Genomic DNA, 27,795 nt, shown 5'->3' with positions numbered 1-27,795 from the left:
TCCCCACTCCTAGCCAAACTTCACTGGCTCCCAGTGATTTCCAGAATCCATTTCAAATGCTCCTGCCTGGCTTTTAAGATCATTCACGGCATCCTTCCTCCCTTAATCCCACTATCTTATAACTCCTCGAGTCCTGACTCTACCAGACCCGCCCAAAGGTATAAACAATCCTTCCCCTCTCTACACGGTATACGCTATGCAGGCAAACTGGGAAAATCCTTTCTCTTCAGAATCACAGGTCTTTGGAACGACCTTACTACCCCGCTGCGGAACCTGGGCTCCCTCCAATTATTCCGCAAGCAACTGAAAACCTGGCTTTTCACTAAAATGTAATTTTATCCCCCCTTACTCTTCTCTATATAACCTTTTATTTCCCTTCTTTTCCTATATTTTAAGTTCTTGTAAACCGTGCCGAGCTCCACATCTGTGGAGATGATGCAGTATATAAACTTAAGGTTTAGTTTAGTTTCTAATCCAGTTCACCACTTTGGGTCCTAACTTCAGCTCATCAAGTTTGTTCAAGAGCCTTCTATGAAGAACCGTGTAAATTACATCTAGCATATGCCCTTGATCCAATTCTCAAGTCATCCAATCAAAAAATTCAATCAGATTCATCTGGCAAGATTTACCTTTAGTAAAACCATGTTGCCTTGGATCCTGTAACCCATTTGATTCTAGGAATTTCACTATCCTTTCTTTCAACAACGCTTCCATTATTTTTCCAATAACTGAAGTGAGGCTTACCGGCCTGTAGTTTTCCGCTTCATCTCTGCAAACATTTTTGTGAATAGGGACCACATCTGCTCTTCTCCAATCCCCAGGAACCACTCCCGTCTCCAAAGATTTGTTGAATAAATCTTTAATAGGACCCGCCAAAACCTCTCTGAGCTCCCTCAAAATCTTGGGATGGATCCCATCTGGTCCCATTGCTTTATCCACCTTCAATTTTTCAAGTTGTTCATAAACACTTTCTTCCATGAAAGGCACGGCATCTACTCCATTCTCGTGTGTAAAGTTGTCAGACAATTTCGGTCCTTCTCTAGGATCTTCTTCCGTGAACACAGAACAGAAGTATTTAACATGTTTGCTTTTTTGTAATCACTTTCTACATATCGATACATATCATATTTTAGTGTCGCAATTCCATTTTTCTTCTTCTTCCTTTCACTAATATATCAGAAAAAAATTTTGTCTCCCTTTTTTTTACATTCCTAGCCATTTGCTCTTCCGTTTTCTCCAGACATCTCTCTCTCTTGGTTTCTTTCAGTTTCACCCAGTAGTCCTTTCTGTACTCCTCTTCTTAGATATTTTTATATTTCACGAAAGCCAGCTCTTTTGCCTTTATTTTTTCCACAAGTTTAGAGAACCATTTCAGTTTCCTTTTTCTCTTATTTTTATTTATTTTCTTCACATGAAAGTCAGTAGCCATTTTTATTTCTCCTTTCAGCTTAGACCACTGTTTTTCCACTTCCCTTATGTCGTCCCATCCTAACAGCTCTGTGAAGGATAAAATGACCAGACAACAAAAGGTATTCTATTTTGTGATTAGAATATATCAGATTTGAAATATGTATCTTGCTAGAGCTGGTGTTAGACAAAATTGGGGACTGCAAAGCCCAGGTTGGCTTCTTTAGCTTCCAGCTGGCTTAGGGCTCTCTCTGATATAATCAATGGAAACAAGTCACAAAAGATCAAATATATCACTGTAACCAAGACTTGTGCATCAAGAATACTTCAGATGCTAAACTGACTCTCAGATGCCTGCTCGGGTGAATCATCAAAGATTTCTTTTCCCGGTCAGCAGGAGAAGGTATCATTCATCGAGTACAGTTTTAGCAACAATTCAATCAGTGCTCAAAATAAATAAATTAAATGTGCCAGTGAAATTCAAAAATCAAAAATCACACTTATCTTGATTTTAGAGAAAGTACATTGCAGTGTACTATAAACCCTACGGGGACCCGTTTCGCCAATAGCGGCTTCATCGGGGGTCAAAATCTGCAATGACAAATCATGAAACAAACTATATTAGTGAAAATTTATAAACTCTAGTTAAAAACACCTTAAAAGTATCCTAAAATAGTATTATATGAAGCACTCGGATGGAACACTTACTGTGCCGGTTAACTCTGTTAAAGAGGCAAAATGGCGCTGGCATTCGACAGACGCCAGCGCATGCGCTTTTAACCAATTACCGAGCTCAGAATTCAGTAGAGCGCGCATGCGTGAAACCATTAAGAAACATATCAGTGAACTTAAAACAGCAGTTCATCTAAGGTTTACAAAAATTTTTTTAGACAAATGCTGATTCAAATGCTAATTCAAAGAAACGAAGTCCACTCCACAGAGGCATTCAATCCTATAGGTTGTAAAGAATTTAATCTGAAAATCCAGCGAGTTTCTCTCTGCAAAAGTCTTCTTTTACTGTCACCTCCTCTTATATTCTGTCTTTCTTTGTCAATAATAAAGCATTTTAAATCTTCAAATTTATGATGTAACAGTATACAATGTTCAACTAAAGGCGCGTTTGTTTTTTTGTTTTTAATATTCGATCTGTTTTCGATCATCCTGGTCCTGAACATCCTGGTAGACATACCGACATAAAGTTTCTCACACGGGCAAGAAATAACATACACGACAAAGTCTGTCGAACATGTAAAAAATTCTTTGATCTCATAAATCTTGCCATCATAAGGATTAGTAAATTGTTGCTGAGGTTTCGTCATATTGCAAATACTATATTTGCCACACTTATGAAAACCAGAAGGCAAAATTGAGTTCTTATTTTTGTGTGGATCACTTATCATGGGAGTCAGTATTTCTTTCAGATTTCTTTCCCTAGAGAATGCAATCCTTAAATCAACATTCTCAAAGATTTTATTGGTTTTAATAATTCTCCAATTGTTCTTAAAAATTGAGGCAACCTCATTGCCTTGACTACAGAATTTCAAAACACAGGTCATTTTCTCATCAAGATGATTGTCAGTTTTCTTAGAATCAGAGTTGTCTATCATGAGTCATTCTCTATGGTAATATTTTGCTCTTTTGAACGATTTCTTCAAAATGTTTCTAGGGTATCCTCTTTGTTCTAATCTGGACATCAGTTGTTTAGATTGTCGCACAAAATCTTTATGGTTGGAACAATTCCTTTTCAACCATAACATTTGAGAAAAAGGTAAGTTTTTCTTTAAACCAGAAGGATGACAACTTGCATAATTTAAAGTAGTATTCTTATCAGTAGATTTTCTGAAAACGTCAAAATCAAAATGATCTGCCTTCTGTGTTATTTTCAAATCTAAAAATTCAATCTGCTGAGCAGAATAAGTCATAGTGAAATTGATATTCAAATCACAACTGTTTAACCACTCGAGAAAAACCATGAGAGCATCTTCAGGTCCACTCCATAACATTAAGATGTCATCTATATATCTATACCATTTAAAGATATAGGACTCGAAAGGAGAATGATCAATCCAAATACGTTCAAATTCAGCCATAAATAGATTGGCAATGGATGGGGCAAAGACTGCTCCCATCGCAACTCCCGTTAATTGTTTATAATATTGTTGCTTTACAAAAAATAATTTTCTTTCATAGCAATCCTTGTGAGAGTTAATAAAGGATAAAATGACCAGACAACAAAAGGTATTTGTGATTAGAATATATCAGATTTGAAATATGTATCTTGCTAGAGCTGGTGTTAGACAAAATTGGGGACTGCAAAGCCCAGGCTGGGCTTCTTTAGCTTCCAGCTGGCTTAGGGCTCTCTCTGACCAGGGAAAAGTTGTCTTAGTTGCACTCCCCTAAAACTATTCCTGCCATGTGTGACTGAAATATTCTGTTAGCTTGATTTTTCTATGTAGCATTCTGTAGTAATTTGACTTCAGTTTTCTTGATAGTGGAGGGGATATTTGTGAGGGGAGACAGGGGTTTTGTTGATCCTTGCTCTGTATTATTTGTGATTTATAAAATGGCAATTGTACATAATATTGTTTCTTTTTATACTTTAATAAAATAATATAAAACTATTTGAGGCTTGTATGAATGGGATCAGATGGTTTGCGGGGATGGGGCGCGGGACAAATATTTTCCCTGTGTCATTCTCTAGTGCTGGGTACCTCTAAAGCATCAAAGCCTCAAAATGGTAAGAGTAAAATCTAAAATATACCAAAACAAAGTGCAGGGCAGAACACAAGACACCTTCAACTCACATGTATTGTAAAAGTTAGAATTGAAAAGGGCAGAGCTGGAGCTCAGGAGGAGGAATCAAAAATGTAGATGAGAATTTCTATATAAAGAATGACACAGAGACAAAATTTTCCCCGTCCCCGCGAGAACCCATTTTCCCATCCTGTCCCCGCAAGTTCTTTATCTATCCCTGCCTCATTCCTGCAAGCTCCACCCTCATCTGCACAAGCCTCAAACACTTTAAAATTATAAGTGTTCGAGGCTTATGCGGTTAAGGCAGAGCATACAGGAATGGTGCAGTGACAGGGACCGCGACAAAACTCACATGGATGGGATGAGGAAATTGAGTTCCACACAGCTCCTGATTGGCGAGGCCCTACTTTAAGAACATAAGAACATAAGAAGTTGCCTCCGCTGAGGCAGACCATAGGTCCATCCTGCCCAGCGGTCCGCTCCCGCGGCGGCCCATCAGGCCCATCGCCTGAGTAGTGGTCTATATCTATCTATACCCTTCAATCCCTTTTTCTTCTAGGAATCTATCCAAACTTTCTTTGAAACCATTTAATGTTTTCTTGTTTACAACAGCCTCTGGAAGCACGTTCCATGTATCCACCACCCTCTGAGTGAAAAAGAACTTCCTAGCGTTTGTTCTAAACCTGTCCCCTTTCAATTTCTCCGAGTGCCCCCTTGTACTTGTGGTGGTCCTTAATTTGAAAAATCTATCCCTGTCTACTTTCTCTATGCCCTTCAGGATCTTGAAGGTTTCTATCATGTCTCCTCTAAGTCTCCGCTTTTCCAGTGAGAAAAGTCCCAACTGCTTCAACCTGTCGGTATATGGGAGATTTTCCATTCCCTTTATCAGTTTAGTTGCTCTTCTCTGTACTCCCTCAAGTACTGCCATGTCCTTCTTGAGGTACGGCGACCAGTACTGGACACAGTACTCCAGATGCGGCCGCACCATTGCACGATACAGCGGCATGATGACTTCCTTCGTCCTGGTCGTAATACCCTTCTTAATGATACCCAACATTCTGTTAGCTTTCTTTGAGGCTGTAGCGCACTGCGCCGATGCCTTCAGTGTTGCGTCTACCATCACTCCCAGGTCTCTCTCCAGGTTACTGACCCCTAGCGGTGTTCCCCCCATTCTGTATGTGAACATCGGGTTCTTTTTCCCCACGTGCATGACCTTGCATTTCCCTATGTTGAAGCTCATTTGCCATTTTTCGGCCCACTTTTCCAGCTGCGTTAGATCCTTTTGGAGATTTTCGCAGTCTCCCCTGGTTTGAGCCCTGCTGTATAGTTTGGTGTCATCTGCAAATTTAATAACCTCACACTTGGTTCCCGCCTCTAGGTCGTTTATGTAGATATTGAACAGGAGCGGTCCCAGCACCGACCCCTGCGGAACTCCGCTCGTGACCCCCTTCCAGTCTGAGTAATGGCCCTTTACGCCAACCCTCTGTTCCCTGTTCGCCAGCCAGTTTTTGATCCATCGGTGGATCACCCCTTGTACCCCGTGGTTCCATATCTTCTTAAGCAGCCTTTCGTGTGGTACCTTGTCGAAGGCTTTTTGGAAGTCAAGGTAAATGATATCTATAGATTCCCCTTTATCCACCTGGCTGTTTACCCCCTCGAAGAAGTGCAATAAGTTTGTGAGGCATGACCTACCCTTGCAGAAGCCATGCTGACTCGGTTTTAGCTGCTCATTTTTTTCGATGTGTTCACAGATGATGTCCTTAATCAGTGCCTCCATCATCTTTCCTGGGACTGAGGTCAGGCTCACTGGCCTGTAGTTTCCTGGGTCTCCCCTTGAGCCCTTCTTGAAGATGGGCGTGACATTTGCTATTTTCCAGTCCTTCGGGATCTCTCCGGTTTTTAAGGATAGGCTGTATATTTGTCGAAGTGGCTCCGCTATTTCGTTTTTTAGTTCCTTGGGTACCCTTGGGTGAATGCCGTCCGGACCTGGAGATTTGTCGCTCTTTAGTCTGTCTATCTGCTTGAGTACATCTTCTTGGCTTACCTCTAAATTGACCAGTTTTACATCTTGGTCTCCTTTTCCGCTCTCTTCAGGTTCTGGGATGTTGGTTATATCTTCCCTCGTGAAAACTGACGTGAAGAACTCATTTAACCTGTCAGCTATTTCTTTCTCTTCCTTTACCACTCCCTTCCTGTCTCCATCATCCAATGGTCCCACTTCTTCTCTTGCCGGTTGCTTCCCCTTGACGTATCTGAAGAACGACTTGAAGTTTGTTGCTTCCTCTGCCAGTCTCTCTTCATATTCTCTTTTTGCTTTTCTAACCACTCGGTGACACTCTTTCTGGTGTTCTTTGTGCACTTTTTGGTTCTCCTCTGTTTTGTCTTTTTTCCATTTTCTGAACGATGCTTTCTTGTCGCTTATCGCCTTCTTCACTGCATTTGTTATCCACACTGGGTTTTTTGTTCTGTTTTTTTTGCACCCTTTCCTGAACTTGGGGATGCACAGGTTTTGCGCTTCGTGCACAGTTCCCTTGAGTAAGGTCCAGGCTTTTTCTACGGAATCCATCTTCCCTATGTTACCTTTGAGTTTTTTTCCCACCATTTCCCTCATGGCATCATAATTTCCTTTTTTGAAGTTGAGTGCTGTCGTTGTGGTTCTTTTCCCCTTTGATGATCCAATTTCTAGCCTGCACTGGATCGTGTTGTGATCACTGTTACCTAGCGGGGCTAATACTGTCACCTCCTTTGCTGGCCCCTCTAGTCCGTTGAAGATTAGGTCAAGAGTGGCGTCACCCCGTGTTGGTTCCTTGACCAGTTGCTCCATGAAGCAGTCCCTCATGACCTCTAGGAATTTGGTCTCCCTTGCGCAGTTTGAGTGCCCAATACTCCAGTCTATCCCTGGATAGTTGAAGTCCCCCATCACCATCACCTTTCCGCTTCTGCATACCTGCCTCAGTTCTGCCTCCAGGTCCTGGTCGATTTCTTCAGGTTGTCCTGGTGGGCGGTAGTACAGACCCATTTTAATGTCTGCCCCAGTTCCTACCTGTAGCTTAACCCATAGTGATTCCAAGCCATCCGCCTGAACTGTTGTTTCCATCCTGGTTGAGGGTATGGAGTCTTTTACGTACAGCGCTATTCCTCCACCCTTTTTATGTGCCCTGTCTCTCCTGTATAGTTTGTACCCTGGTATGGCCACATCCCATTGATTTTCCTCAGTCCACCATGTTTCTGTGACTCCAATTATGTCTAGGTCCTTTTTGCTAGCAGTGATTTCTAGTTCTCCCATTTTGGCCCTCAGGCTCCTAGCATTTGTGTACAGGCAGTTTAAGACCCAGTTTTTTGCCATCTCTTTTTGTTCTCCTCGTGTTTTGGTACTCCTGCAGTCCTCCTCATGGTTTGCCAGCCCCCGAGTTTCATCCTCCTCCTGCTGCTGTGTGTCTGTGACGTCCTCAGCCTGTTTCCCTTGCACCACTTGTTCTTGTAATTTTCTCTCAGTTCTGGTCTCTATTTCACAAGGTCCTTGCTCCTCTGGCTCCTGTTGTTCCATGTTGGTGCCTCTTACGAGTTCCATTTGTGCCCTCGGTCCCTGCAATGCGTCCTTAGGTCCTTTTTCAAAACATACACACTCAGTCCCAAGTCCTCCCTTACAATATCCCGGGTCAGTATCCTTATCAGGTATTGATGTCCGATGTCCTTTTTCAAAACATACACACTCAGTCCCAAGCTTTCCTTCCCAATGTCCCAGGTCAGTATCCTTGTCAGGTACTGATGTCCGATGTGTCGAGGTCAGTTCGACTATCGGCTTTCCCCTTCTCTTCAGTTTAAAGCCAAGTCTATGGCGTTCTGGACGTTGCGTGCCAGCATCCTCGTCCCAGCTGTGCTAAGGTGTAGTCCATCTCTTCTGTAGAGCTTGTTCTTCCCCAGGAAAGTAGTCCAGTTCCTAACAAAGTGGAAACCCTCCTCATCGCACCATCTCCTCAGCCAAGCGTTAATTGCTTGTAGTTCGCTCTGTCTCCTTGTGTCCGCTCTCGGTACCGGCAGGATCTCTGAGAAGGCTATCCTCCTTGTCCTTAGTCTCAGTTTCCTCCCCAGGATCCTGAACTGGTCAGTTAGTGTAGTCCTGTTGAAGTTTCTCCTGCTGATGTCGTTTGTTCCTATGTGGATCACTATTGCTGTCTCCTCCGTCTCGGCTCCCTCCAGGATCCTCTCGATATTGTTGATGACGTCCTTTGTTCTTGCCCCCGGGAGACATGTTACCAGTCGGTCCTCTCTCCCTCCGGATATGTGACTATCTACTCCTCTCAGGATTGAGTCTCCAACCACGATTGCTGATTTCCCCTTCTTTAACTGTCTCTCTGGTCTCAGATCTGTGTCATATGTGCAGTCCATTCGTCCGTCGTCTGGGTTCAGCTGTGTATCCGCCCCTGGTCTCAGGTCTGTGTCCTCTGCGCAGTCCGCTAGTCCATTCTCCTGGCTCTGATGGGTCTCCTCCTCCTCTGTCTGCCCAGGTCCTCCGCAAGGTCCTATTCCCATGGTGTCTGGTAGTTCCTGTCGTCCAACTGTCGGTTCTCTCCTGGTGTGTTGGTGGTCTCGTGCCTCCACCATCCTGCAGGCCTCCTCAATGAACTTCTCGAGCTCCCTAACTTGTTCCGCGATGTGGCTCCCTCTGGTGGTGTCTTCAGTTTCCCAGCATTGCTCCTCCATGGTGCAGAGTCCCTCCAGCTCCTGGACTCTAACCTGCAGTCTCCCGACCTCCTGTTTCAGGCTGTCCAGTTCCTGGCATCGACCGCATATGTATGCCTGCCTCCCGGAGGGGAGGTAGTCATACATATGGCACCCGATGCAGTATACTGGGTAGCTCTGCTGGGTTCCCACATCCTCCATTGCTCCTTTCTCTTTCCTATGTCCCGAGGTGTGAAAGGATTGTGCCCGGCATGCAGCTAGCTGAAAGAGTAGAAAGAGAAAGAGAAATGAGAAGTGAGAAGAGGGGGGGGGAAGTACCTGTGGTATAATTATTAGATATTGCTGCTGGGCTGCCTGGGCTCCTTCTTAAGGCTCCTTCGCAAAGGCGCTCTCGCTAAGGCGAGCGCCTTTGCCGCTCGCCTTCGCCGCGCGCCGAACGGCCGCGCGCCGTTGGCTCGCCCCCTCTTAAGGGGGAGTCTGGGCTGAAGCCGCTGACGCGGTGGGGGTGGGCAGAGCTACCTCTCGCCTGCCCCTGGCTCTCTGCTGGCCTGTCGGCTCTCCCCTCGCGCTGGCCCGCTGAAAAAAAAGAAAAAAGAAAGAAAACCTCTTTCTCTGCTCCTCTCCTGTCCCTCTCCTCGCCTGCCCCTCTCCTCTTCTCCGACGCCGAAGCAGTGAGCCCCTTGCCGCGGATCACCCCCTCTTAAGGGGGAGTCTGGGCTGAAGCCGCTGACGCGGTGGGGGTGGGCGGAGCTACCTCTCGCCTGCCCCTGGCTCTCTGCTGGCCTGTCGGCTCTCCCCTCGCGCTGGCCCGCTGAAAAAAAGAAAAAAGAAAGAAAACCTCTTTCTCTGCTCCTCTCCTGTCCCTCTCCTCGCCTGCCCCTCTCCTCTTCTCCGACGCCGAAGCAGTGAGCCCCTTGCCGCGGATCACCCCCTCTTAAGGGGGAGTCTGGGCTGAAGCCGCTGACGCGGTGGGGGTGGGCGGAGCTACCTCTCGCCTGCCCCTGGCTCTCTGCTGGCCTGTCGGCTCTCCCCTCGCGCTGGCCCGCTGAAAAAAAGAAAAAAGAAAGAAAACCTCTTTCTCTGCTCCTCTCCTGTCCCTCTCCTCGCCTGCCCCTCTCCTCTTCTCCGACGCCGAAGCAGTGAGCCCCTTGCCGCGGATCACCCCCTCTTAAGTACTTTAGTACAGGAAGAGGTGGTTAGAGCATACCGCGAGTGATTTCCTTTACTCGCCAGCGCTCTGGCTGCCCTCTCCTGTCTCCCCTGCTAAAAACCGTATTCGCAGTTTTTCAACATTCACGGGTATTCCTGGAACAGAACCTCCACGAATATTGAGGGAATACTGTACCTCTATACCACAAACAGCGATATAACAGAAAGCTTTTTGAGGTTAGATTAGTGTGTTAAGATAGGTCAAATTTATCTGGAAGTAGTCTAAAATAACATCAAGTGGGGGTCAGAGAAATTTATCAAAGAGATAAGTTTTGATTGACTTCCTGAAAGTTTGATAAGAAGATGCGTTTGAGATAAGATCTCCGAGAATCTCAGAGAGAGCGAGAACCAGAAGGCCTTGAGCATGCACAGATGCTCAAGGCCCAGCCCAGGCAAGAGGGAAGATCTTCAGGCACCAGCATGTCCTGTATGTTGGTGTGGGTGCCAGATCGGAGTAAGGGATTGTGTTTGGGTGGGTGGGGGATTCTGGATCGCGGTGGGGGGGCACGCGACGCAAGCAGGGGGCGATGCCTGTTCGGGAGGGACGATGCCAGTTCTCGGGGGGATGTAGATCAGCGCCGGTGGGGTTAAGGTGAAGCAGCACCAGTGGCCTCGGGGAGGGGGGGGGGGCGAAAATGAATCAAGTGAGTTTCCCTTACTTCCTATGGGGAAACTCACTTTGATATACAAGCAATTTGGTTTACAAGCATGCTTCTGGAATGAATTATGCTCGTAAACCAAGGCTCCACTGTATATAATATATTGCAGTAGTCTAAGGTACTTAAGATCAGAGATTGGACCAGCAACCAAAAAGAGAAGAAATCAAAATAAAGTTTAATGGTAAGAAGTTTCCTTAGAGTGAAAAAACATTTTTTAACGTGGGCGTTAGTGTGGCCTTCAAAAGTCAAGCTTCGGTCCAAGGTGACGCCAAGGATTTTGATTGTAAGGTTAATTGGGTAATCTGACCCATTTATCTCAGAGAGGTATTCGTGATCTTGTTATTAGGACTTATCAGAAAAATCTTAGTTTTTTCCAGATTTAGTTTTCATTTGAATTTCGTAGTCCATTGTTCTACCTTGGTGAGGACAGATGAGATGAATTGTTCTGTCTAGTTAGCTTAACACTTCTCTGCTCATTTCCTGCCCACAACATGCTCCCTCCAGAAAAAGTTACCAAAAAAAAAAAAAGTAATGTGCTGACAGGCAAGACTTTTTTTTTTTGCCGTGTTCAGCAATTGTTAATGCTTAACATGACTTCATATAAGGGTTTCTTAAAGAGATCTCAACATCGATATACTGAAAGCTCTCAGCACATCTAATATTAACACTACACATTAGTAGTTATTCTTTGTAGCTTTATTATGCAAGGGAACTTTTCCAGAAATTTTTCAGAAATTTTTTCCAGCCGGGTGGCATGAAAAAGTAGCCGGGTGGGGCGGGATGGGGAAATTTGGTGGTGGGGAAAATTAACCCCCTCTTTCACTAAAGTGAGCCAGTGTTTTTAGCGAGCGCAAACTCCTGCGCTATGCAGAAAACCAATGCCAGCTCAATGCTGGCGTTAGCATCTAGCGCACGCAGCAATTCTGCACGCGCTAAGCGCCCGCTAAAACCGCTATCCCAGCTTAGTAAAAGGATCCCTAAATGTGTACTATTTTTATTAGTTAATTATTATTATTTTCCAATGCTCAATATGACTTCCTTTTTTAAGGTTTGACACTTGTGCCAGAATATTTTTACTAAATTTAAGTAGTATCCAATTCTAGAAGGGAATAATTAGATATTTGCCCTCTTTCAAATGGTATAGAGGTTTAAAAAAGGGAAATGCGTTAATGAAGTCATTAGGTTCAATCTAGCCATTTATTTCTGCATGAATTTAAACAACTAAAAAAAATAAAAAATAAAAAAAAGATAAATATAGCTCATCCAGTCATAAAAGAAATGGCTCTACAGCACCTCTAATAATGTTTTGATCACTAGGTTCCTTCCTGAGTTCTCACTGAGGATATGAAATAGATGCTATCCCCACTTCCAGACCTCTTCTATATAATTTATGGAGAGGTGTTACTGAGCCTTGAAGGAGACCTAATGGATTGATCTTTACCTGCTACTTTTTTATTTTGCTGTAGTGCAAAGTGAGAGCTAGGGCAAAACAGTTTAGGTAAAGATGCAGGTATTAATTAGCAATGTATTAAAAATATTTTATTTGCTTATAATGTCATTTGAAAGCTGCTTGATGTTAATACAACTTTAATTCTTTTTAGTGTGTGAGGGGTTGGGGGTGGGATAACACCTACATCAACAGTAAAGTTAGAATAGGGTCATTAAATCCAGTGGCGTACCTAGTATATATGACAGCCAGTGCTGATCATTTTTTACCACCCCCTCTTTCTATATAAAAAAGATATTTTTAATAATAATCCATGAGTCACACAACAAGGGTGCACCTAGGAAAAGGCAGCCTCTTAAACACTGCAGTGAGCACTAGAACACCAACACACGCAATGTAAAACTAAACAAGCCAGATACTGCACAGTCAATTGATCCTGTACAGTCGATGTTAACAGAAAGCCATGCCCTTATCATACACACAGACAACCACACCCTTGCCCAATATGGAATAATCAAAAACTAAAAATAGAACTATGTAGACCAAAGTTAAACTGAACCAAGAAACCAGACTCTGCATACAATGCAACACCACAGAAATAGTGACACGTCCTCTAATACTGTGTAAAATATAAAGATAGTAGATGTAAATTTGAAAAAAAACCTGCTACATAATTAACAATCACCACTTTACAAATTAACAAATAGAAATAAAATAATGAGAAATAAGAAAATACCATTTTATTGGACTAATCCATTTTTCAATTAACTTTCAGAGGCCAAATCTTTTTTCAAGACATTACTGCAGGGGTGCCCACACTTTTTTGGTTTGCAAGCTACTTTTTAAAATGACCAAGTCAAAATGATCTACCAACAATAAAATTTTAAAAAACACAAAGCACACTGTACGCAGAGAAATTGTTAATTATCATTTGTATTCAGGGTTTTTTTCAGATGACTTTAAAATATGCAATGTCACCTCAGTAACAACTATACAAAAATAGACGAATATACCCTCTCCCCTTTTACTAAAACAAAACAGCGGGTTTTAGCGCAGAGAGCTGCGCTGAATGCCCCGTGCTGCTCTCGACACTCATAGGCTCCCTGCGCTAAAAACCACTATCACGGTTTAGTAAAAGGGGGCCATAGTGCAAAATATAGACAGCAGATATAAATTCTCAAAACAGACACATTTTGATCACTAAATTGAAAATAAAATCATTTTTCCTGTCTTTTTGTCTGGTGATTTCATTGATCTCTGGTTGCACTTCCTTCTTCTGACTGCAAATCCAATATTTCTTTCTTCCTGCCTCTCCTCTTTTCTTTCTGTCTCTCTTTCTTTCACTCTCTCCCCCTGCCTGCCTGTCTTTCTTTCTCTCTCCCCCAAGCCATCAAGCCAATTTCTCCACTTCCCCGATTCTTTCCCTACCCTCCAAGCCACCACGCCGATTTCTCCCTGCTGCTTCCCTGAGCCAGGCCAGGCACGTACAAGTACCGGACTCATAAGACTTCACCTCAGACGTCTATTCTAACGACGGAGATGAAGTTATAGGCAGCGATTGGCTGGCCCAGAACTTCCTCTACAATGTCAGAATTGACATCTTGTGAGTTCGGCGCTTGTACGCGCCTGGCCTGGCCCGAGGAGGCAGGAAGAAAAAGATCGCAAAAGCAACGTGATCGACTCACATTGCCTTTGTGATCTACTGGTTGATCGTGATCGACCATTTGGGTACTCCTGCACCACACTATACTGCTGTTATGGTATCCTGTCCTGACCTAAGGAAAGGGGTTTAGTCCCCCCAAAAGTCACAGTTACTTACCGTAACAGGTGTTATCCAGGGACAGCAGGCAGATATTCTCTACATGTGGGTGACATCACCAACGGAGCCCCCTAGCGGTTGTTTTCACAAGCAGACTTGCTTGAAGACCTTCAAGCCTGCGATTGGCCTGCGCATGCGCGCGTGCCCCTCCCACACAGTCTAGGGCATGCGTCTCCTCAGCGTGTCCTCAGTTAAGATAGCTAGCAAAGAAGCCAACCACGGGGAGGTGGGTGGGTTGTGAGAATAACTGCCTGTTGTCCCTGGATAACACCTGTTACGGTAAGTAACTGTGCTTTATCCCAGGACAAGCAGGCAGCATATTCTCTACATGTGGGAGACCTCCAAGCTAACAAGAATGGGATGGAGGGAGAGTTGACAATTTAAGAGAACAGATTTTGCAAAATGGACTGGCCAAAATGGCCATCACGCCTGGAGAAAGCATCCAGGCAGTAGTGCGAGGTAAACGTATGAACTGAGGACCAAGTGGCAGCCTTACAGATTACCTCAAGTGGAGTCGAGCAGAGGAAAGCAACAGACACCGCCATCGCTCTGACCTTGTGGCCTGTGACTCAACCCGGCAGGGAGAGACCAGCCTGAGCATAACAGAAAGAGATACCAGCTAGAAATGGTCCGCTTAGAAACAGGATGACCCAAGTGATTAGAATCGAAAGAGAGGAACAGCTGGGGAGCAGAACGATGAGGAGCGGTGCGCTTCAAGTAGAAGGCCAGTGCACGCTTACAATCAAGAGAATGCAGAGCCACTTCTCCAGGGTGAGAATGGGGCTTCGGAAAAACACAGGAAGAACAATGGATTGGTTGATGTGAAACTTAGAAACAACCTTAGGCAAGAACTTAGGATGGGTACGGAGAACCACCTTATCATGATAGACACACAGAAAATGACGGCAGAAAAGGGCCACAGCCCATCAAGTCTGCCCATTCAATTGATCCTCCCCCTTACTGTCCTCTTGGAGATCCCACCCTGATGACCCCTCCCCTTAACTCTACCCTCTTAGAAATCCAACATGTGCATCCCATTTATTCTTAAAATCTGGCATGCTGCTGGCCTCGATCACCTGTACTGGAAGCTCATTCCAATGATCAACCACTCTTTCGGTGAAGAAATATTTCCTGGTGTCGCCATGAAATTTCCCACCCCTGATTTAAAGTGGATGCCCTCTTGTGGCCGAGGGTCCTTTAAGAAAGAAAAAGTCATCTTCCACCTTGATACGACCTGTGATATATTTAAATGTCTCAATCATGTCTCCCCTCTCCCTACGTTCTTCAAGGGAGTATAGCCGCAATTTATTCAGCCTCTCCTCGTATGAGAGATCCTTGAGCCCCGAGACCATCCTGGTGGCCATTCGCTGAACCGACTCAACTCTCAGCACATCTTTACGGTAATGTGGCCTCCAGAATTGTACACAGTATTCCAGATGAGGTCTCACCATGGTTCTGTACAAAGGCATAATGACCTCGGGCTTCCAACTAACGAAACTTCTACGAATACAACCCAGCATTTGTCTAGCCTCTTTAATATTCTAAAGTCAATTAATCCAGATAAAAAAAAATATATATCTAATCAAAAATCAACATTAAAAGCACAAGAACTAGCCGACTACTTCTGCCAAAAGATAGCTAAAATAAGACAAAACTTCTCAAATAATACAGCAATATCACCTACATTGGATAACACAATCACAAATAACTCTATTCCAACAGCCAAATGTACAAATTTCAGAATACCATCCATAAACGACATAGAAAGACATCTGAAATCAACCAATCTAAAAGGCTCACCTTTAGAACTTTTGCCACCGTTCTATTTAAATAAATTTTTTCCTTATTTCGGTAATTTTATTCTTTCCCTTATCCAAAACAGTTTCTCCTCTGCTACTGTCCCCACCTCTTGGAAAACCTCTATAGTCACACCAATAATAAAAAATTTCAAATCCAGTTACGACGATTCATCCAATTACCGCCCTATTTACAATCTACCATTCTTAATGAAACTTACTGAAAAACTAGTCTTTGAACAGCTCTCAGAATTCATCGAATCCTCGAACGCACTACATCCCAACCAAACGGGTTTTCGAAAACATCACAGCACGGAATACTCAATGATCGGCCTCGTTACAAACATACACTACTTTCTTGATCACCACAAATCTGTAGCTCTCTTTTCTCTAGACCTATCTTCAGCTTTTGATACAATTGATCATGAACTCCTACTCAATCGTCTGCAATCATTAGGCATAGAAGGCCAAATCCTAAAATGGTTAACATCTTTTTTATCAGATCGTATTTCGAGAGTTAAATTTAATGACGCCTATTCTGCTAACTTCTCTTCGTCATATGGCGTGCCACAAGGATCAATACTATCTCCTCTTCTATTTAATATTTTTCTATCCCCGCTTATTACCATCTCACAATCATTAGGTTTTACAGTCTTTTCCTACGCTGATGACATTCAACTCATGCACCCTCTCAATCCAGAAAAAGCAGAAGAAATAAAAATTATCAATGAGAAATTAGAAATAATAAAAAACTGGTTAAACAATAATAAACTAGCTCTAAATACTCAAAAAACAAAAACAATGCTTTTCACTTGGAAAGGAGACATAACTCCAAAAATACCATTCGCACTTGATAATACTCCTATAGAATCGGTTTCTCAACTGAAAATCCTTGGTGTAATAATCGATGTTGATCTTTCATTTCACAGTCACATTAGCGAAATAGTTAAATCATGCTTTTACAGATTGCGGCTCATTCGTTCAATTTCTACCTTTTTAGATTCCAAATCAATCAATATCTTGGTTCATTCCCTAATTATTTCAAAATTAGATTATTGCAATTCCCTTTTAATCAACATAACCCAGAAAGAAAAGAGACGGCTTCAAATTATCCAAAACACATCAGTTAAACTAATTCATAAAGCAAAAAAATTTGACCACGTTATCCCTTTGCTTATTAAATCACACTGGCTCCCCATATCTCACCGAATCACTTTCAAAATTTTATTTTTAGTATACAAAACATTGACCTTTAATGAACCCCAATTTATATAAAAAATGATTGTCCCATATAACTCTTCTCGTTCCCTAAGATCTTCTTCATCACAACTGCTTTCAGTCCCCTCGTTGAGAATTATAGGCACAAGACGTAATGATATGTTATCCGTGAAGGCCCCCACACTGTGGAACTCTCTTCCAAATTTTATTAAAAGTGAAAAAGACCTCGTCTCTTTTAAGAAAATTTTAAAAACATATTTATTTCAAGATGCATTTGATTCATGAAACACAACATCCTAGGTTTTCTCATTATTTCTTTTTATTTTTTTATTTCTCTTTTCGCCCCATTATTACCTAATGTGTTCTCCTTTTGATGTAAAATTTTAACAAATAACGAAATTGTAACTTTCCCCTTTTTCCCACTATCTCCCTTTTGTCCAATTTGTTTGTCTATTGTCTACCCTATTTAAACTAAATGTATTACCACATTCTGATGGTTTTTTAAACTGTACATCGCTTAGATATTGTTATAAGCGATTCATCAAATGAAAATTAAACTTGAAACTTGAATTAAACTTGGATGAAGTCTTTTCCACTTGATTGCCATTTTTCATCTCTTCACTGATGATCACTCCTAAATCCTGTTCTGCCGTAGTCCTAGCCAAGATCTCTCCATTCAAGGTATAAGTTCTGCACGGATTTTTGTTGCCAAGGTGCATGACCTTACATTTTTTAGCGTTGAATCCCAGTTGCCAGGTTGAGGACCAATGCTCTAATAAAAGCAGGTCCTGCGTCATACTGTTGGACAAATTACTGTCACTTACTATGTTACATAATTTGGCGTCATCGGCGAATAATGTTATTTTCCCTTGAAGCCTTTTAGTCAGGTCTCCTACGAATATGTTGAAAAGGATCAGGCCCAGGACCGAGCCCTGCGGCACTCCACTGGTCACCTCCGACGTTTTAGAGAGGGTACCGTTAACCACCACCCTCTGAAGTCTACCACTTAGCCAGTCACCAACCCATGAAGTTAATGTTTCTCCTATTCCCATCGATTTCATTTTGCTCAATAACCTGCAGTGTGGGACGCTATCAAAAGTTTTACTGAAGTCCAAGTACACGACGTCTAGGGACTCTCCCAAATCCAACTTTCTTGTTACCCAGTCAAAGAAGCTGATAAGATTAGATTGGCAGGACCTACCCTTGGTGAATCCATGTTGGCGGGAATCACGTAGCTTCTCCACGTTCAGGATCGTGTCCAATTTAAGTTTGATTAGGGTTTCCATGAGTTTACTCACTATCGATGTGAGACTCACCGGTCTGGAATTCGCAGCCTCTGCTCTGTAACCCTTTTTGTGCAGAGAAACGACATTAACTGTTTTCCAGTCCAAGGGGACTCTTCCTGTACTCAGGGAGAGATTGAAGAGGAAGACGGTGAAAGGTGGGTCCGCTACCAATGCTTGAAGCTCACTGACCCAACAGGCAGAAGTGAGAGCAATAAGAAACACAACCTTCCAAGTAAGATACTTCAAGTGAGTCCGCGCTAGCGGCTTGAACGGGGGTTTCATCAAGCGAGCAACAACCACATTAAGATCCCAAACCACCGGTGGAGGCTTAAGGGGCGGATGAACATGGAAAAGGCCTTTCATGAAGCGGGAAACCACAGGCTTCCCATCAATCGGCGAATGAAAAGCAGCAATGGCACTAAGGTGGACTCGAACCAAGGAGGACTTGAGTCCAGCACCAGATAAGTGTAACAGATAGTCCAGGACAGCAGACAAGGAAGCAGACAGTGGCTCCTGCTGTCGAGTAGCACACCAGGAAGAAAAACGGGTCCACTTCTGATGGTAACACTGGCGAGTGGACTCCTTTCGAAATGCCTCCAGGATATCCAGCAAAGGCTGGGAGAACTGGAAAGAGGGCATCAAGTCTTGAGGAACCAAGCCGTTAAGTACAGAGACTGTAGGTTGGGATGAAGTAGAGAACCCCGACTCTGCGTAAGCAGAGAAGGAAAAACAGGCAGAAGAAGAGGCTCCCTGGAACTGAGTTGCAACAGGAGGGAGAACCATGGCAGACGGGGCCACTGAGGAGCTATCACTCGTGGACTTGAGCCTGACGAGAGTCTTCAGAATCAGAGGGAATGGAGGAACGCATACAGAAACAGGTTCGTCCAATCCAGCAGGCAAGCATCCGCCTCGAATCTGAGCGGGGTGTAAACCCTGGAACAGAAGCAGGGCAACTTGTGATTGTGGGGGGACGCTAACAGGTCGACGTCCGGAGTTCCCCAGCGAGCAAATACATGACGCAGGGTCAAGGAATGGATGGACCACTCGTGAGGCTGCAGAAGACGACTCAAGTTGTCCGCCAGACAATTGTGCTGGCCCTGAATGTAGACTGCTCGAAGGAATATGTTGCGGCGGATGGCCCAATCCCAGAGCCGTATTGCTTCCTGGCACAGGGACCGGGACCCCGTTCCCCCCCTGTTTCTTGATATAATACATGGCGACCTGGTAGTCTGTGCGGACCAGCACCACCCGGTCGCGAAGCAGGTGACAAAAAGCTTTCAGGGCGAGGAAGACCGCTCGAAGTTCCAGCAGAGTGATATGACAAAGGCGGTGGGCACTGGACCAAAGACCCTGAATGCGAAGACCGTCCAGATGAGCCCCCCAAGCGTAGGTCAACAAATCCGTTGTAAGGACCTTCTGCGGAGGAGGGGCATGAAACAGAAAACCTCTGGAAAGATTGGAAGAGAGCATCCACCAACGGAGAGACTGCTTCAACAAAGGAGTCACGACAATGAGTCGAGAGACAGGATCCCGATCCTGGTTCCATTGGGACGCCAGAGTCCATTGAGGAATATGAAGTTGAAGTCTGGAAAAAGGAGTCACGTGAACCATGGAGGCCATGTGACCTAGGAGGACCATCATGAGCCGAGGCCGAGGACAGACGGGCCACCCTTTGGCATAAGCGAACAAGGGCCTCCTGCCAAGGCCGAGGCAAGAAGGAGCGGAGACGAGCTGTGTTCAGGACTGCTTCGATAAATTCCAGAGTCTGAGATGGGCAGAGCTGAGACTTGGGGAAGTTTACCTCGAAGCCGAGGCTCTGAAGGAGCAAGATGGTTTGATTCGTTGCTCGCAGAACTTCAAGGCAAGAGAACTCTTTGATCAGCCAGTCATCGAGGTAGAGAAACACCTGCAGGCCGCGGAGATGCAGGGCCACAGCTACCACCACCAGACATTTCGTGAAGACCCTCGGAGAGGCCGCCAGGCTGAAGGGAAGGATACTATACTGGAGATGGAAAACCCTCATCCAGAATCTCAGATACCGGCGAGAGGTCGGGTGTATTGGAATGTGCATGTATGCCTCCATGAGGTCCAGGGATCACAGCCAGTCCCCTTCATCCAAGAGGGAGTACAAAGTAGGAAGGGTGAGCATTCTGAAGCGTTCCTTGACCAGAAACCTGTTCAGAGCATGGAGGTCCAGGATTGGACGTAGATTACCTGTCTTCTTGGGTACCAGAAAGTACCGGGAATAAAATCCAGTGTTCCACTGGTCCGGGGGAACCTCTTTGACCGCCCGAAGGCGAAGAAGGGCCTGAGATTCCTGCAGAAGGAGAGGCAGCTGAGACGGAGCAGAAGGAAACTCTCTTGGAGGAAGGTCCGGGGGTACGCGACTGAAGTGAAGGGGGTACCCCTTCTGGATGATAGAAAGCACCCAACTGTCGGTGGTAAGACTTTCCCATGGGTATAGAAATGATGGAGATGACCCCTGATGGGGAGGAGGGAAGGCTCCAAGAGGAAGGGAGCCCGAAGGCTCAGACTGGAATTGTCAAAAAGACGGCCCAGTCTTCGCTGGAGCCAGCGATTGGGCCTTAGTTTGACGTTGCTGTGGCCGCTTCGAAGGAGGCAGAGAGAATGCAGGAGATTTCTGTGGGTATCTCCGGAGAGGAATTTTGTATTGCCGGGCCGGAGGGGCCTTCGGTTTAAGTTTCACCAGCGAGGCGAAGGACTGTTCGTGGTCCGAGAGGTGCTTTGGTGGCCGCTTCGATTGAATCATTTAAGAGCTCATGATCCACACAGAGGAGATTGGCAAGACGATCCTGAAGATTCGGATCCATATCTACAATCCGGAGCCAAGCGAGACGACACATGGCGATCGAAGGCCGTGACCCTCGAGGACAATTCGAAGGCATCGTAAGTCGCCTGAAACATATAGAGGTGGAGCTGGGAGAGGGTCTCCTCAAGGAGATGAAACTCCTGACGCTGAGGATCCGGCACATCCTCCCGGAACGAGCGGAGGGCGTCCACACAGAACCGGAGGTAGGATGTGAAGATAAAGTTATAGTTGAGGACACAATTCGCCATCATCGAGTTTTGATAAAGACGGCGAACAAACTTGTCCATCGTACGGCCCTCCCTGCCCGGGGGGGGGACAGCAGCATAAACCCTCAAGGGGTTAGACTTCTTCAAGGAAGACTCAACCACCAAGAATTGGTGAGAAAGCTGAGAACTTTCAAACCCTTTAACTGGGATCGTCCGGTAACGGGACTCCAACTTGGAGGGAATGGCCGTGACCGCATAGGGGGTCTCCAGGTTTTGGAGAAAAGTCTGACGGAGAACCTGGTGCAATGGCAATTGTAGCGTCTCATGAGGTGGATGATCAACACCCATCTCCATCAGGTATTCTTGGGTATAATAACGGGACTCAGACTGGAGGTCCAAGTTCAAGGCCCTACCCATGTCAGAGATGAAACGAGTAAAGGAGGAGTTTCGAGAAGAAGAGTCATCCCCTTGAGGAGACCCCGAGCGAGATCTGGGGGCAGCCGAGAAAGAGGGAGAAATTTCCCTCGAATAGTAAGCCAGAGCCTTGGAGTCCCGCGAATGGGATGCCGAAGAGGCTCGACTAAAGTGTCTGGGGGGCTTCGAGGAACGACCCCGTGCAAGGTGGACCAGGGAGGATCTCGGGGTCCAAGGGATCAGCTGGCAAAGCCTCGGAGAAGACGGGGCAAAGGAAAATTTCTCCACTGGTTTTGAAGAAGACCCCTTGGAGGCTGACATCCGCCTTAATGGGGAACACAAACTAGAGTCCAATTCGAGGACAAGCGTGTGCCTGGAAGTTTTCGCAGTTGGAGACCTGCCCCGAAGGGGCGGAGAAGACCGAGGTTTTTTAGAAGGGGCAAGCCTTGACATAGTAGCGGGGGAAAGTGGGCCCCTAGCCTGGACCCCCGGAAAGTCACAGGTGACTCAGGGGATGAAGAATCGCTCGAGGAAACCCAGCGAGACTTGCGGGCATGGCCCTGAGATACGAGGGGACGCTCAAGCTGGTCAGACCAAGACTGGGTCAAGGTCGAGGTCAACGGTGTCGAAGCCGGGACCAGTTGGCTCACCACCGAGGAAAGCTGCGTGGTAAAGATAGCCTTAAGCATGACCTCGAACATAGGCACCGAGACTAAAGGTGGTTGGGTCGTAGGTGCAGCAGTGCGCTCCTTCGGAGGCGACCTCAAGGAAGAGTATTCTCTACATGAGGAGGCACGCTTAGAGTGATGTCTCGAAGACACCGACGAGGCCGCACTGACATGAGACTCAGAGGTAGGCTTCTTTGTCGGCACACCTGAGGAAAGAGGAGACTTACCCGAGACCGGAGTAGCAGGAGCAGCCGAGGCAGGGGCCTTCGAGGCCGAGGACTTCAAGGCCCAGGCCAAGCTCGAGGTCTGACCCGCAGGATTCATGGGGCAAAAGAGTTGGAGAATCTTGGCAACTCTCCTAAGAAAAGACCGCGGTTGCAAAGTCGCACAACGGGGACACGTCTCAGCACGGTGCTCTGCACCCAGGCACTCCACACATCAACGATGAGGGTCAGTGATGGAGATAACCCGGTTACACTTAGTACAGTTTTTAAACCCGGAACGAGGCCAGGACATAAAAAAAAAAAGACGGCCGCGGCCCCCTGAGACCAGGCGGCCAGAGCAAGACCGGTGACCCGGGCGAAATATACGAACGGAAAAAAGAGAAAATAAAGATGACTCAACTGAAACAAATAAAAAAAACTGCGGTGCAACAGGGACAACGATATCGCGCGAAGCAAGGGAGCACTGCTTCTGGCTCCGCGGAAAACAGAGAACTGAGGACATGCTGAGGAGACGCATGCCCTAGACAGGGCTCCCGTTGTGCGACTTTGCGCGTGCAAGCGCGGGCCAATCGCAAGCTTGAAGGTCTTCAAGCATGTCTGTTTGCGAAAACGTCCACTAAGGGGCTCCGTCGGTGACATCACCCATATGTAGAGAATATGCTGCCTGCTTGTCCTGGGATAATTTCCATTTCCTATTTATAAATTTTCATCAATACAGTTACAATTCTACTTGATTCTATGTAAAGTAACAAAAAAATATTTTTTTCTACCTTTTGTCGTTTCTGCTTTAATCATCTTCTCTTCGCTCTCTTTCTATTCAGCGTTTGTCCTTGTTCCCTTCCATGCAACATGTCCTCTCTCTTTGCCCCTTCCACCCAGCCTCTGCTCTCTCTCTCTCTACCCCTTCCATCTACTACCCACCCTCTCTCTGCCCCTTGCATCCACTGTCCACCCTCTCTGCCCTTTCCATCCAGTGTCCGCCCTCTCTCTGTTCCATATGGCATCCTCCCTCTTTCTATGTCCCTTCAATAAACTGTATATCCTGTGCCCTTTCTCTCCTTTGTACATGATTCATTTCAGCTTCACCCACTCCCCTATGCTCTGGCATTTCTCTCTTCTCCTTTCCTTCCTTCCTTCCCACTCCACCCCATGGTCTGGCATCTCTATCTCCTTCCCTTTTCTCCCCCCATGCCCTGGCATCTCCCTCCTATCTCTCCCTCCTTCTCTGGCACCTCCTCTCCTTTCTTTCCCTCTGGTCTGGCATTTTGTCTCCTTTAGTTTCCCTTCCTTCCCCCCATGCCCTGGCATCTCTCTCCTCTCCTTCCATCTCCCCCTCCTACTCCATTATCTGGCATCTCTTCTTCCTTTCTCTCCTTCCTTCCTTTCAGCTGGTCTGGCATCTGCCTCTTCCCCCTCCCCCCATATGCCCCGACATCTTTCCCCCCCCCCTCCATGGTCTGGTAGCTCCTTTCCTTTCCTTCACTCCCATGGTCTTGGCATCTCTTTCCTCTGTTCTACCTTCCCTGGTCTTCCTTCTCCCCTCTCTCTCTCCAATTGGGTGCTGCAGCAGCAGCACTTCTCTTCCCCTGCCCCCTCCCCAATTGGGTACAGCAGCAGCACTTCTCTTTCCATCCCTCCCATCGGCTTAGTCGCAAGCTTCCCTCCATCGCTGACTTATCTTCCATAGATCAGCGACGGAGGGAAGCTTACAACTTGCTGCTCTTCCTTGCTTCGGGCCTTCCTCGTTGCCGGGTCTTGCCCTCACAGAAACAGAAAGTAGGCAGGACCCAGTAGCGAGGAAGGCCCGAAGCATGTAAAAGCAGCAAGTTGTAAGCTTCCTTCCTTTGCTGACCTGTCTCCCTTAGCTTCCCTCCATCGCTGAACTTAGCCTGTAGCGAACTCATGCTCTGTGGCTCTAACGTGTGGGGAAGCGGAGGGAAGAGAAGGGAAGCTGGCACGCACACCTTAGAGCCCGAAGCATGAGTTCGCTAAGGGCTAAGACGGCAAATCTCTAAGCCGGTGAGAGGTGTTTTTTTGGTTTTTTTTTAATGTTGAGCGGCAGCTGCAGGGTTCGCGATAGATAGCAGCCAGGTGGTCATCTAAATTAGCCGGGAAAGGCCCTAGGGAGAACACTGAACTAGTTTATTCATAGTTCTATTGTTCTCCCAGTTTGCTGTTTACATTTTCTCACTTTTAAAAAGGCAGCACGGTAGTACTTTTAAGGGCATTCTGACAAAACTAACAGATTAATTTAATTTTCTCAGTTATGCTGATCCTCCACTTTAAACAAAACTATGTAGAAAAAGGCAAGAAAGATGATATGAGGTATTTCACATTGGGTAAAGTACAAAAAGATTCATACCTTAACAGGATTAGTTAAGACTTCCCTCATGTATTCTGCGACTGTGATGGGACCCGTTGATTTTATTTTGAAGATAAGATGCTTAAGCATTGAAGAAACTTGATCACTTTTCTCCTTTTTTTCCCCTGAACTGGAGCATTGACATCTAAGAATAGTCTGATGGGCTGCAACAGCTTAAACCCCCCACCCACACACAAAACGTCAATTTCTGCTTAAGTCACAAAATACAAATGACAGTTTAAAAATTAAGAGTGTAGCTACTATCACAGGCTACCATTAAGACATGTTATTTTACTGTTAACCCCAGTTATTAGTAACTACGTCTTACTACATAAAACGGGACCTGTGCTAAATTAGCCTGTCAGTGGCAAATTAACACATTAAAAGTGGCTAATGTTAGTAGCTTATACCTCTTAATTTACATAATTTACATACTACCACTTACAAAGCGGACTCTTACTAAGCTATGCTAAAAAAAATGGGCTTAGCCCATCTACCGGTACTTAGGACTTCCCATGTGCAAAGCCTATTTCTAGCAAAGCTATCAAAAAAGATTTCCTCCCAAGATGTTTCATTTACGGTCGTACACAAATGTTCACATTAGGGTGCGGATATTTAAAAAAATTACTGAAGAAGTTCTTACTGCCTCCTATTTAGGAAGTGTTAAGGGTTTCCACATTGCATCCATGTTAACCAGTTAGTATGGTGGTAAAGTGCATGCACTAGCTGATTAGCACATCTAGGCCCATTCTTTGCCTCTGACACATCCCCTCCCAAAAAATATAATTTCTGCATACTTAGATGCCAAATCTAATACGGAGCATTTTAGCGCTGGTTCTTCTGTTGACCTTGAATGCTTTTAACAGTTGTTATTTTATTACATGAGCCAACCCAGGATTTTCAGAAATCAATACTACTTTGACTCTATTAATAAAACTTCCAATTACTCAAATAAATGTTTTGTCTGGTTTCCCGATAATCTTCCCTTACACCCTTCATTACAGTTCTAGGTCAATAACCATCTGGATAATTCCCACCAGTTACCACCACCAATTACCACAAGACAGTTCCCCTCCATGGCCAGACATATACACAATAATTTTAAAAAACATAAAAAACAAAACCACAACCATTCCACAAAAAAACCTTACCCTAACACTTAAGAGCTGAACGAAAGATTAGGTTACTTACCTCTGCTAATCTTCTTTCTTGTAAATAGACTCTGGAATCTTCACCACAGGGTTTGTGCATCCTTTCTAGTTTTGAGCTGCAGGTACTCCAAAACAAACCTTAACCCCTCCCTAGGTGTACATATCCTGTCACATGTCCTGGAATTCCAGTCTGTACACAAGCCAGGTAGACCTAAGAAAAAACAGGAAACACAAGAAAGGAAAGAAAGGGGTATGGGGACTCCCGCTATACCTCAATTCTAATCATGACAAACAAGTACATAACAATTATTGCCAAAAGGCCAAACTTCTTGTAACTTGAAACAAGAACAAATGCATAACTTTTGAAAATGAGACACAGCCTGAGGGAGGCTGGTCAAGACAAAAATCCAACTTGCCAGTAACTGGCAGGCGATCCACGAATCAAATAGAATAGATGGGCGGGAGTGAATATTCAAGAGTCTATTTACAAGAAAGCACAGTTACTTACCGTAACAGTTGTTATCCAGGGACAGCAGGCAGCTATTCTCACATTTGGTTGATGTTATCCATGGAGACCAGATGTGGACAGCCTCGCAAGGATACTTGCTTGTAGAAAACTTCAGAAGTTTCGAGTCGGCCGCACCGCGCATGCGCGAGTGCCTTCCCGCCCAGCACTGGGTGAGTCTCCTCAGTTCAGATATCTAGCAGAGAAGCCAACCAAGAGAGGTGGGTGGGTTGTGAGAATAGCTATCCCTGGATAACAACTGTTATGGTAAGTAACTCTGCTTTATCCCAGGACAAACAGGCAGCCTATTCTCACATATGGGTGATCTCCAAGCTAACCAGAATGGGATGGTGGGAGCATTGGCAACTTAGGAGAATAAATTTTGTAATACTCTCTGGCCAAAATGGCCATCCCGTCTGGAGAAAACATCCAGACAATAATGAGAGGTGAAAGCATGAACCGAGGACCAGGTGGCAGTTTTACAAATTTCCTCAATAGGAGTGGATCTGAGGAAAGCTACTGAAGCCACCATGGCTCTGACCTTATGGGCTGTGACTCGACTCTGTAGATGCAGTCCAGCCTGGGCATAGCAGAAAGAGATACAAGCAGCCATCCAGTTGGAGATGGGATGTTCCAACTTGTTTGGATCGAAGGAGACAATAAATTGAGGAGCAGCTCTATGTGGTTTGATGCGTTCCAAGTATAAGGCCAAAGCTGATTCTTCAGGATGAGAATGAGGACTTGGAAAAAACACTGGAAGTACAATAGATTGATTGAGATGAAATTCTGAAACCACTTTAGCTAAGAATTTAGGATGAGTACGGAGGACCACCTTGTCATGATGGAAAACTGTGAAAGATGAATCAGCAACTAATGCTTGCAGTTCAGTGACTTTTCGAGCAGATGTGAGGGCAATGAGAAATAGCACTTTAGATGAGCCGTGGACATTGGTTCAAATGGAAGCTTCATTAACTCAGCAAGAACAACGTTGAGATCCCAAAGAGGAGGTTTGACATTGAAAAGTCCTTTCATAAATTTGGAAACCACCGGATGAGGCTGATGGAAATCAGCAATTGCACTGAGATGGACTCGAACAGGTGTAGACTTGAGGCCAGAGGTGGATAAGTGCAAAAGATAATCCAGAACAGAAGATAAGG

The 27,795-nt window shown here is 45.2% G+C and overlaps 1 protein-coding gene across 5 annotated transcripts in view; it reads right to left on the bottom strand.

Moving 5' to 3' along the window:
* The window catches only part of NDUFAF7 (NADH:ubiquinone oxidoreductase complex assembly factor 7), a 268,244-nt gene that overhangs the window by 204,937 nt on the left and 35,512 nt on the right, over positions 1 to 27,795 (bottom strand). For 3 of the 5 annotated variants that reach the window (XM_033935905.1, XM_033935901.1, XM_033935904.1), the window contains exons 1-2: positions 26,642 to 26,797; positions 24,983 to 25,155 (exon numbers count right to left, since the gene is read on the bottom strand). In XM_033935905.1, the coding sequence (XP_033791796.1) occupies positions 24,983 to 25,155; positions 26,642 to 26,783 (315 nt within the window). In that variant the 5' untranslated portion in view covers positions 26,784 to 26,797. Of the gene's footprint in view, positions 1 to 24,982; positions 25,156 to 26,173; positions 26,345 to 26,641; positions 26,798 to 27,795 lie in introns of those variants that run through there. The other 2 variants (XM_033935906.1, XM_033935902.1) reach the window with 2 other exon arrangements.

This window comes from Geotrypetes seraphini, chromosome 3 (genome assembly GCF_902459505.1).
Source record: "Geotrypetes seraphini chromosome 3, aGeoSer1.1, whole genome shotgun sequence".
Lineage (NCBI taxonomy): Eukaryota > Metazoa > Chordata > Amphibia > Gymnophiona > Dermophiidae > Geotrypetes > Geotrypetes seraphini.
Note: the sequence above shows the minus strand (reverse complement) of the source record. Positions and strands in the feature narration are given on the sequence as shown.